Source organism: Scomber scombrus, chromosome 9 (genome assembly GCF_963691925.1).
Source record: "Scomber scombrus chromosome 9, fScoSco1.1, whole genome shotgun sequence".
In the NCBI taxonomy this organism is placed as follows: Eukaryota; Metazoa; Chordata; class Actinopteri; order Scombriformes; family Scombridae; genus Scomber; species Scomber scombrus.
Genome location: NC_084978.1, coordinates 17,245,304 through 17,257,678, shown reverse-complemented (window position 1 = coordinate 17,257,678; position 12,375 = coordinate 17,245,304). Strand labels below are relative to the sequence as shown.

The 12,375-nt window shown below is 40.1% G+C and overlaps 2 protein-coding genes across 6 annotated transcripts in view; both read left to right on the top strand.

Annotated features, from left to right (window-relative positions):
• Positions 1-12,375, top strand: part of LOC133985674 (protocadherin gamma-A12-like) — a 211,230-nt gene that overhangs the window by 153,771 nt on the left and 45,084 nt on the right. The window contains exon 1 of one of the 5 annotated variants that reach the window (XM_062425340.1): positions 436-2,826. The exons of 3 other annotated variants lie outside the window; for them this stretch is intronic. In XM_062425340.1, the coding sequence (XP_062281324.1) occupies positions 442-2,826 (2,385 nt within the window). In that variant the 5' untranslated portion in view covers positions 436-441. Of the gene's footprint in view, positions 1-435; positions 2,827-12,375 lie in introns of those variants that run through there. One more of the 5 variants, XM_062425339.1, reaches the window with a different exon arrangement.
• Positions 3,339-6,974, top strand: LOC133986309 (protocadherin beta-15-like). The gene is made up of 2 exons (XM_062426137.1): positions 3,339-5,896; positions 6,761-6,974. The coding sequence occupies exons 1-2, from the start codon at positions 3,339-3,341 to the stop codon at positions 6,972-6,974; spliced, it is 2,772 nt and encodes a 923-aa protein (XP_062282121.1).

Sequence of the window (12,375 nt, the reverse complement as noted above, 5' to 3'; positions counted from 1 at the left end):
TTTCTAACATTTATATCTGGTGTTACTTTTTTGGGTGCCATTTTATTTTATCTGTCGATGTTTTAAAAAAAGCTGTAGTATAAAACTCTGATTCACAGTTACGGGTGACGTTTTTTCGTCTGTATTGTTTATGTTTACCTATGAATATACTTGTGCACATTTCCTTTGTAATTGTACTGCATGAACTCAGAGCGCCGCTGTTGGCCAGTTTGTATTAGGGTATACTGCAGTGTCGTTGTACCTCCCATCTTGTCTTCATTTTTGAGAGCGAGAGAGACAGATGTAAAACGCATCGATTGGGTGGAATTTACCGGAGATACGGCACTGTGACTCAGTTTTTCATGTTGGGAATATGTTTTAAAAACTGTGTTGACTAAAACAGAGAAGACAAATATTCAGAAGGTGCGGATGGATAACTGTGGTATAACGTCGGACAGAACAATGAGAGGGCAAGTACTGTTGTTTTTCTCGGTCGTCTGCCTCAGCTCGGTGCTCGGGCAGGTCAGCTACTCCATTCCTGAGGAAATGCAAAAAGGTTCTCTGATTGGCAACATGGCCAAGGATTTTGGCTTGGATGTTAAAAGACTAAAATCGGGCAAAGCTCGTATTTTTACTCCAGGCAGCGACGAATATATTGAGCTGAATAACGAAAGGGGAGTCCTCCTCATCAAAGACAGGATAGACAGAGAGGCGCTCTGTGGACAAACGACGCCTTGCGCTTTGCATTTTCAGATTATATTGGAGAATCCAATGGAATTTTATAGTGTAACTATTGAGATCACGGATGTTAATGATAATCCTCCATCCTTCGAAAAGAACGATGTAAAATTCAGAATAAGTGAATCTGCTGTTATTGGCGCTAAATTCATATTAGATCGCGCAGTTGATCATGATGTAGGCTTAAATGGATTGCAAACATATAAACTTCAACCTACAGATAATTTTGTTCTTAAACTGTATGACCAAGCGGATGGGACAAAAAACGTCGAAATGGTCGTAGAGAAACCTCTCGACAGAGAAAAAAATGAACACTTGTCTTTAGTTCTTACGGCGATGGATGGTGGTGAGCCGCAGATGACCGGAACGATGCAGATTGTAATAACTGTCTTAGACGCGAACGACAATGCTCCTGTTTTTACACAGCCTATTTATAAAGCCTCGATGAAAGAAAATGCACCAGTAGGAACAGTTGTAATGACAGTTACTGCAACAGATGCAGATCATGGCTCTAATGGTAGAATAACTTATTCAATTTCAAGTATGCTTGATCATGCACGTGGGTTATTTGAAATAAATGTTGAAAGTGGTGAAGTTCGGCTGAAAGGAAATGTTGACTATGAAAAAGCTCGAACTTTTCAGATAAACATTCGTGCAAGTGATGATGGAGGACTAGTTGACTCCTGTAAAGTAATTATTGACGTCATTGATATGAATGATAATAAACCCGAAATCCATATAATGTCTAAATCAAACGTGATATCAGAAGATGCCAAACCCGGCACTGTTGTGACAATAATTAATATTCAGGATGCAGACTCGGGTGAAAACGGTAAAGTCCAATGCACTATGAACGATAATATTCCTTTTATGATGAAGTCTACAACCAATGATTTCTATAGTTTAATCACAGAAAGTGGATTAGACAGAGAGACAGCTTCGCAGTATAACATTACTGTGACCTGCTCTGATGAGGGAGTGCCCTCCCTCTCCCGCAGCGTCACTCTCACCTTACAGATCTCTGATGTGAATGATAACGCACCTGTCTTTGAGAGGAGCTCATATGAGGCCTACATTGTAGAAAACAACACACCAGGCCTCTCTATATTCACAGTGAAAGCCAGAGACGCTGACTGGAACCAGAATGCCCGTGTTTCTTACATACTGGAGGACTCCTCTGTTAACGGAGTGCCAGTCTCCTCATATGTGTCCGTTAGTGCTGATAGTGGAGTCATCCATGCAGTTCGCTCTTTTGACTACGAGCAGATCAAAGATTTCCAGTTCCGCGTCAAAGCGCAGGATGGAGGCTCCCCTCCACTCAGTAGCAATGTGACAGTGAAAATAATGATACAAGACCAGAACGACAATCCCCCTCAGGTTTTGTACCCAGTCCAGACTGGTGGATCTCTGGTGGCTGAAATGGTTCCTCGTTCAGCAGATGTGGGCTATCTGGTGACTAAAGTGGTGGCTGTGGATGTGGACTCTGGACAGAATGCCTGGCTCGCCTATAAACTGCAGAAAGCCACAGACAGGGCACTGTTTGAAGTGGGCTCACAGAATGGAGAAATAAGAACTATCCGCCAGGTGACTGTTAAAGATGCTGTGAAACAAAGACTGACTGTTATAGTGGAGGACAACGGGCAGCCCTCTCGTTCAGCTACAGTCATTGTTAACGTGGCGGTGGCGGACAGCTTCCCTGAAGTGCTGTCAGAGTTCACTGACTTTACTCACGACAAGGTGTACAATGATAACCTGACTTTTTACTTAGTGTTGGCTCTGGCTGTAGTTTCCTTCCTCTTCATCACGTGTTTAGTGGTTATTATATCAGTGAAAATCTACAGATGGAGACAGTCTCGCATTCTGTATCACTCCAATCTCCCTGTGATTCCATATTATCCACCACGTTACTCAGACACTTTGGCGACAGGGACTCTCCAACACGTGTACAATTACGAGGTGTGCAGGACAACTGACTCCAGAAAGAGTGACTGTAAGTTCGGCAGAGCTGGTAGTCAGAACGTGCTGATAATGGACCCCAGTTCTACAGGGACGATGCAGCGGATACAGAGTGAAAAGAGCATCCTGGATGAACCAGACTCTCCTCTAGAGGTTAGAATTCATAGTGTGTATACAAGAAGCAAATTACACTTCTGATGTCTTCAGTACCACGGACAGAGATACAGCATAATTTTCTATCTATCTATCTATCTATCTATCTATCTATCTATCTATCTATCTATCTATCTATCTATCTATCTATCTATCTATCTATCTATCTATCTATCTATCTATCTATCTATCTATCTATCTATCTATCTATCTATCCATCCATCTATCCATGTATCTACTATCTTAATCTTAATCCAAAACACATTTTCAATATAAATCTATACATTTCTGCAATTTCCTCTCATGTCCCTAAGTGCCGCTGTTGGTCAGTGTGAGGAAAATAAAACCCTTTTGTAAAGCAAGTTCCTCCCTCTTCTGTATGCGTGTTAGTCTTTTTTCATTCGAAAATAGTCGTAAAAAGACACCACACGAATAGACTCAGTACAAAAATATTTGGTCTATTTGGACACGGTGGTGCTTTCATTCTTGGGTTTCGCAAGGCTTTTGTCACGATGGGTGGATTTTTTTCATTTTCATGGAAGCTGCTGTTTCTCTGCATTTGGGTCGCAGAAATGACCGTCGGGCAGGTCCGTTATTCTATACCTGAGGAAATGGCGAAGGGCTCCATCGTAGGGAATATCATTCAGGATTTGGGTTTGGATGTTAAACGGCTGAAATCTGGGCGAGCGAGAATATTTACCGAGGATAGCAGTGAGTACATCGCTCTCAATTTGGATAAAGGAACTCTTATAGTCAACGAGAGGATAGATAGAGAGGAACGGTGCGGTCAAGTGTCTCCGTGCTCTCTGCATTTTCAGATTATACTGGATAACCCAATGGAGCTGCATCGCATCGATGTAGAAATTATTGACATCAATGATAACGCTCCAGTTTTTGCAAAGAGGGAAATTAATTTTGAAATTAGTGAATTTGCTGTAAAGGGAGCTCGATTTCCTCTTGACAGCGCCAAAGACCCAGACGTTGGGCTGAATACTCTCCAAACCTATAAACTCAGTCCGACAGATAATTTTAAGTTAAATATACTATCTCGACCTGACGGAACTAAATATGCTGAAATGGTGCTCCAGACATTGTTAGATAGAGAAAATCAGGAAGAACATAAGCTTACACTGACAGCATATGATGGCGGCGACCCCCCAAAATCAGGCTCGGTCAAAATTAACGTTATTGTAATGGATGCAAATGACAATGCACCTGTGTTCAGCCAGTCTCTTTACAGAGTGACAGTTCCTGAAAACGCGTCAAGGGGTACTGCTATCTTAACGGTTAGTGCCACTGATGCTGATAAGGGAACACATGGAGAGTTAATGTATTCGTTCTCTCAAAATAGTGATATCCCGTCTTCTATCTTCAGTATAGATCCCCATACCGGGGAAATGACAGTGAGGGGTGAGTTAAACTACGAAAAAATAAAACAGTATGAAATCGATGTAGAAGCTACAGACAAAGGAGGGTTGAGAGACACAAGCAAGGTGCAAATTGAGGTGACCGACCTAAATGACAATGTCCCCGTCATAAGCATAATTTCCCTCTCCAATCCCATACCAGAGGACTCTGCTCCAGATACTGTTATAGCCATGCTCAATATCAAAGATTTGGACTCAGGTAAAAATGGCCAAGTTAGGTGTTTCATTAGCCCTGATTTGCCCTTCAAAATCAAATCACCATCGGTTAATTTCTATAGTTTAGTATCTTATGACGTTTTGGACCGTGAAACAGTTCCCGAATATAATATAACTATTACAGCAAAGGATGAGGGTTCCCCACCTTATTCTACAAACAAGACTATTAACTTAAGAATATCGGATGTAAACGACCACGCCCCAATATTCCCAAAACCGTTTTTCACTGCTTTCATCACTGAAAATAATTCACCAGGCATGTCCCTTCTCTCTGTTAAAGCCAGTGACAAAGATTCAGGGAACAATGAGCGCATTTCCTATTTCCTTGAAGATAGCCAGCTGAATGGGATGTCAGCCTCGGCTTATTTTTCAGTGAATGCAGAGAGTGGAGAGATACTTGCTGTGCAATCCTTCGACTATGAGCAAACAAAACAGTTCCAAATTCGCATCAAAGCTCAGGATGGAGGCTCCCCTCCACTCAGTAGCAATGTGACAGTGAAAATAATGATCCAGGACCAGAACGACAATCCCCCTCAGGTTCTGTACCCAGTCCAGACTGGTGGCTCTCTGGTGGCTGAAATGGTTCCTCGTTCAGCAGATGTGGGTTATCTGGTGACTAAAGTGGTGGCTGTGGATGTGGACTCTGGACAGAATGCCTGGCTCTCCTATAAACTACAGAAAGCCACAGACAGGGCGTTGTTTGAAGTGGGCTTACAGAATGGAGAAATAAGAACTATCCGCCAGGTGACTGATAAAGATGCTGTGAAACAAAGACTGACTGTTATAGTGGAGGACAACGGACAGCCCTCTCGTTCAGCTACAGTCATTGTTAACGTGGCGGTGGCGGACAGCTTCCCTGAAGTGCTGTCAGAGTTCACTGACTTTACACACGACAAGGAGTACAATGATAACCTGACTTTTTACTTAGTGTTGGCTCTGGCTGTAGTTTCTTTCCTCTTCATCACATGTTTAGTGGTTATTATATCAGTGAAAATATACAGGTGGAGACGCGAGCGCATGTTTTACAAATCCAGTGGAAATCTCCCTGTTATTCCGTATTACCCGCCCCTTTACGCAGATGTAGGAGGCACCGGCACATTGAAGCAGGCGTTCAGTTACGATGTGTACGGGACTACTGACTCCCGGAAAAGTGATATAAAATGTTCCAGACCTTTCAGCCAAAGCACTCTGAGTGTTGACCATACCAGGACAGTGCCAAGGCACAAAACAGAGTCAGAGCTCACAGAGGTGAGATCCGCCTCTTTCTTGCTTCCCTTAAACCCTTGTTTTGTATCTATTCTTCAACCACTGCTCCCTCATCAATTTGATAATTATGGTACTTTACCAACTACCAACTACATTAAGTACTTAATGAAATGTCCAATCAGTTTCAGACTATTTTTTACTGTGCAAAAGGCCCTTAACAGGTATTAAGTCTCCTTGCTTCTCACAGTTAATGTTGTGGCAGTACTATTTATTGTACTCCCTGTCATGCCCCTTACCTTTCTACTAGCTCAACTTTGCTCAAATAAAGAATTTTAATAGTTAACATACTAAGTAAAACACTATCACTCAATCACTAAAATTAGTGATATTATTTAGTGAGATGTAAAATATTAAATAAGTTTCTATCTCACATGTTCCCATTTCACTCATTTTTACCTTGCCCTTATGAGACATACACCAACACTGATGTTTCCTCTCTGGCCTACTTTGTATTGAGGCTGTGCCTGTATGGTTTTATATATTTTTTGTAAGATACACTCTCTGATCCTTTTTATGTTTTTTAATTTCTTTGCTTTGCTTTTGGTACGTACATATTCTTTCTGTATTGTCATATTTCCTACATTTCTCACATTAATTCAATTTTTTGATATTCATATCGACTCTTTTATCACCTGTATGTACCTATATGTATATCTCTTTTCCCCAATCTGAAGGACATACTTGTAAAATATATTATATGCCCCAATCAGAGAGTCATGTAATGATATACAGAAGTGAGAAAAAGAGAACAGTACAAAAGCTACAATGAAAGAAAAAAATCTTCATCCCTGCTAAAGCACTGCTACAGATTGCTCTCGCATAGGAACACAACCACGCAGTGTACTACTTTTTCAGTGACCTACTTCCTTCTGTAACATGGTATAGCCATGGGCATTGGGCTGCACACAGAGGAAAGGGTGCAGAGATGGATACAGGCAAACTATAGCAAAGGGAGTTAATGAAAATCAATTAAAAATGCAAACAATGACACAATAACATTGATTAAGAGATTTAAAATGTGGTAGAGGGGAAGAGGAAACAGTCACTGCTGGTGCTGGGGAGATTGAGAACAAGCGAGAAAGGCAGTGGGATGGAGAGGAAGGCAGAGGCAGCGGGGGAGGGGAAGAGACACGTGGTAACCGGCACGATTTACACCATCCCTGTGAAGCATTCGTGTTACTGATGCACGGCAGCCATTTTGATCTGCAGCTCTCATTGTCTGCTAAGATAGGTGCCTAAGGGATGTCTCATGTGTGAAACAGTGATGTCAGGCTACAGTTTGTGCCTGTCCTGTGAGAAATATAAGACATAACAAGAGAGAGGTCTATATACACATCATGTAACACATGGCAAGGGGGCTTCATAAACCCAGAGAGAGTCTGCATGTGTTTGAATGAAAGAAATGAATCTAGAATGCATTGAAATTCACTGTCCACAGAATAGTAGCAGTCTGAATGGTAATGATTTTAATTAGAACCAGCGCTTACTCTGATTATATTTTTCTTCCACCTCTAAGAGTTTCCACTTGTGAGGGTTACTGTATATTCTGTATGAAAGTCATGCAAAGGGTTTTTCAAATCTTTGTGTTGTGTGGTAAAACTAGTAAAAAATAACCTTGCTATATAATGATGTGTGTGCTGGGGAAAATTAAGACATGTGTGCCAAATACCTGATGAATAAATGCTGGTATGCTGTGGTTGAGGAAAGTCTGTCTGCAGTTATGTTTGCTCAGTTTTGTCCAGTTTCAGTGGAAGCATTAGATCAACTAGTGTGCTTGGTCTGGTCTCCCTGGGTGGTGCATATGGAGCCTGTGTGATGGTCAGTGTGTGTGTGTGTGTGTGTGTGTGTGTGTGTGTGTGTGTGTGTGTGTGTGTGTGTGTGTGTGTGTGTGTGTGTGTGTGTGTGTGTGTGTGTGTGTGTGTGTGTGAAAACAAATGTTCACAAAACTACAAGGCAGGAACTTAGGTTAATTGCGGTAACCCCCATATCCGCTGGAAGTAGTCTGTCATCTTTATCAGACCACATGTGTGTCTGCTTAACTTTTTTTTAAACTGTGCCTACACCATTATGTCTCATTTTTTCAAGTTTTTTAGTGGCAGAGGTTTTTACTGAGTATCATAAATTCTTTTGACGACACTGTCTCCATAGGGGTCAAAGCTCACAGAAATGTCTTTGAAAGCTGCTAAATGGTTCAGCCTGTTGTACCCCTTCAGCATGGTGTTGTTTTTATCTTTCTCTTGGTTTAACCTACATTGAAGCTGTCAGGAGGCATTTTGGATCTTACACGAAGCCCCAATCATCAGTTTGCTGTTGTTACTGACCACAAAACTGTAATCACATCCAGAAGCTCTTTGTTCCCACAGGCCCAAGCTCTTGTTTAAGTGTCCTTCCTTCCTGGCAAAGTTGTCTGGTGAGCATCTGCGTGCCCATGTGTATGCCAGTGGGGCTAATCAACATGCTATGCACTCTGTGTGTTTGGGGATGTGGTTAATGTTAATACTCTAACCATGTGTCGTATTTTTGTTTACAATATATCCCAGATAGCTAAGAAATGAGGTACTTTGGGGTCTGACTTCCTTCCCACACTGAGTATGATATAAAACAGATATATGCATAGCTCCAGTGCATAGTAGTATCTGCACATGATGACTGTTGTTGCCTGTCCTTCTGGGACTTTTGTTTTATTGCCATATGCAAAAGGAACATTTAAACTTACAGGATAGGGACAAGTGGTTCATGAGCATCCTCGAACTTATTCTTCAAGCTCCTGTCAACCAAGCATAAACCCTGCTTAAGACTCAAGATCATGAAATTATATTGTAGCTGACCCTGACGTTAAAGGACATTAAAACATATCTGGACAGACATTATAAGTAAAGAACATCTCTTGTGTATAACAGTCACTGATACACTGCTTCGTCAAATATGTAGAAATAATAACATTATTGTTTGATATAATGCAGGTCTCAAATATTGTTTGCCTGAAGTGCATTAAATTTATATTTCTGCAGACAATGTTAATTTGCAGATGTTGCCTTTGGATGTGTGCTGGTGTGTCAGAGGTGAAAATGTGGAGTTCAGCAGTGGCTGATTCTGAGAAGGATTAGACAAGGGATTACCTAGAACAGTGTAATATGGGGCAATGGCAAAGTTGTGTCTAGCACATAAACACTCAGAAGTATATCTACATGCATTTTACTAAAATATATATTCAAATGTCTAACTGCTCATCTTTTGATGTCAGTGTATGTGTGTGTTTGACTTTTCTAAACTGTCAAGCCATGTCAAGTCCCCAACTTTGACACATTTAATGTGATTTGGAAGGAGGGCAAAGTGTTGTCTTCTAGGGGAGTAAAGATCCAGTGCATTATAATTATTATAATATCATAATGTAGTAACATTTTATGATCTCCATGTAATTATCATGGATTATATTCACTGTGTGCGATAGAGCAAAAAATATATAATTCTATAATATATATTTGTGTTGTCAGTTGGTCAGTGGTTAATATTATGATGTCAAATTGTAGCTAAAACTGGATAGCTACTGTGTAGCAGTCTTTCTTGGTTCTCAACAGTCTTCCTTTTTCGTCCTGATCTCATTTTCTGCATCCCTCCCCTCCCCCTCTCCAGCTGCACCATTCTGCTGCAGAGAGAAAGAGACTGAGAGAAAGGGAGAGGGAGATTGCTCAGTGTAGGACATTTTGTCCTGTCTATAAAGTCATTAAGTGCCATATGGTGTCATTTCATTTGTGTGTATGCATCCTTGTCCAAGATGAGAAGAAATATCTCTTTTGTACCACTTTTCTGCCATTTGTCAAAAGATTCTTTATTACCCAACAGTCCATAAACACATGTTTTTTTTTTAAGATCATATTATCAGTGTACAACTCTGTGTCTGTCTGAGCACATTTCATTTCTCTTCCTTTACCCTATCTTCTTCTTTATCCTCCATGTTCTATATGTAGCTCTTTTTTTTCTTGGCCACCATTGCCAGCTCCCAGGAAGGGTGGGATGCAAGCAATAGGTTGGATGTGTTACCATAGCAACAAGCTGACTCACTGGCAGGACTGTTCCATTTTTCATTGAGCCACAGGGGGTCAGCAGCAGATGCAGCTCACAGTGTGTGATAGCTCCCTGCATATTTTTGACACTGAAAGGACAGGAGACACCCCTATTTTACAGAAAGAGGTGCAGCATCCTCAGACTTGGGGGGGCTGATGATGCAGGAGGAGACGGTGATAATGGTTGTTTGTGATGTTTGTTCTGATCAATGCTGCTCTGTTTGTTTTTGCATTTCCCTGTTGCAGCACATGTATTGACTAAAATATATGATTAGATTAACCTATATATTTTTTTCTTATGTTCTATGGAAGGAACAGGACCTTTTTAGTTCCCTGTTTGTGTCCTTGTTGCTTGTGGGTGACCTCATTATTTTGTATGTACAGTGTTTTGAAGCAATACTGTTATAGTATTACTTAAAAATGTGCACGTAAAACAAAAGGTATATTACATTCAGTGTACAGTATCATTAAAACAGGACATCAGTCTAATGAAAACAAGCAGTTACTGTTTTGCTTTGTCTTGTCATAGACTTTCTCTCACAAAGACATTCATGCACACATCAGCAGTGGCAGACAGGGTCACAGCAAAGAATCTCATTAATAAGGCATGGATTTGTCTCAGGGCATTGCCTCAAGGCCCCCTGCTGTTGCTATAGGGGTAGTGACTTTAGGCAGCAGTGCAGTGCAATATTTTGTTCATGGCTCATACATAGGTGGTGACAGCACGTTTTCTCAAGTCTTCAGTTCCCTCAGCAATCATCATGTTATGCTTTTGACTGAAGTGGTTGTACTGTACCAAAGTATGTGTATGCTTCTGTTGAAAATGATTGTTGTATTTCTCCCATAGCACAATCTAACAAACCATAAACTATTTGAATTCTGTTGAATATGGCATCAAAAAACATGACTGAATATATTTTCAGTAAAGCAGCCAGAGAGTAATTCTGGACTGTGCATTTTCATTCTCTAGCCACTGAAGTTGATCTATCGTTTCTATATTTCTCAGCAATACTATTTATTTTTGTACCTTTTATTTCCATTAAATCATCCACAGTATTTTGTAATGCTAATACATCTTTCTCTCTCTGTCTCTATCTCTGTCTCTATCTCTGTCTCTCTGTCTCTATCTCTGTCTCTCTGTCTCTGTCTCTATCTCTGTCTCTGTCTCTCTCTCTCTGTCTCTCTCTCTCTCTCTCTCTCTCTCTCTCTCTCTCTCTCTCTCTCTCTCTCTCTCTCTCTCTCTCTCTCTCTCTCTCTCTCTCTCTCTCTCTCTCTCTCTCTCTCTCGATAAATGCTTTCTGAAATATATTAAACCATATGTGTTTTCCTAGTAGTTTACTTGTAGTATGTGCTTATAGGCATGCATTCTTATCACGACCATACTGACTGAAGGATGGTCCAGATACAGATCAAACACACAATTGTTTCCACTTTTCTTTTAACTGTAATTGTTTATGTGCACACACACAGTGGACATTTTCTGTAAACAACACAATCATGACAGTCAAAATTAACAGAAACATCATGCTCTATGAATCATTACACAACACGCATTTGTTGTGCATCACATGGTAAGTATGGTGGTTGCTGTTCTTCCAAAATCCAGACCCTGTTTTCAGACCACCAGTCTAACCATCGGCATTCTTTTTGTCTTGTTTTTCTCTTTCATGTGTCCCCTTGTTTCTTGGTGCTGTTCCTGTTTCCTCCCTGACTCCTGTCAAATCCTGACTCACCAAATAAGGTAAGAACTAGTTTTCATCTATATTGTTCACATCAAAGCCATCAAACACATACAGTAGGACAAACTTTGGTGATTCTACAAACAGCACAGATTAAAGATGCACTGACAACTGAACACCATACTCTAAATCACCATATAGTAACATAATTTAAACACAAACTATAGCAGTGGGGGTTTTTTTTACAGTGTCTACACATCACACATTGGCACTGAGTCAGTTTATTTGTTGTCTCTAGTAATTAAATGATAAGTTGAACATTTACCCTCTTAATTATAGAATATTTTGAGTGTTGTTGTATCATTTCATAAAGTTGGTAAAAATGGTTTCATTTTTCAAGGTGAAGCACAATTAAAATGACAGAAAACAATACAAAAAAATAATATATATATACACACACACATACATACAAATATAGCACCTTAAAAATACACCATAAGCCTACCTATGGTATTACACATATCAGAAGCCAATCTTGCATCACCAAACGTTAATAAATGATGATATTGAAAATCCTACCTCTTAACCATAATAAGTGAAAACATAATAATTGTAAATCCAATAAAGATTAGTAAAATATTAATTCAGCTATGTTCATTTTTGGAGCTTTAAGTTTCTGGTGTTGGTGTACTAGATTGTACCATATTGTAAGGTGTTCCTCAGCAACATTAGCAAATACAAGATAATTATATAAAAACATTGTTTATCATGAAGGCCAACAACAGCAGTACACAATACAGCCTCAAAATGTACACACCAACAACTGAACAAAAGCTAAATATATGTTTAGACATGGTCTCTTATTACATTGCTTTACATTTACATGGGCTGCTTTTT

Excerpts from the sequence above, each read along its gene's own strand:
- LOC133986309 (XM_062426137.1), top strand. The coding sequence starts at position 3,339 with ATGGGTGGATTTTTTTCATTTTCATGGAAGCTGCTGTTTCTCTGCATT. Across the intron at positions 5,897-6,760 it reads GTGCAAAAGGCCCTTAACAG|AGGGGAAGAGGAAACAGTCA; the intron begins GTATTAAGTCTC and ends AAAATGTGGTAG.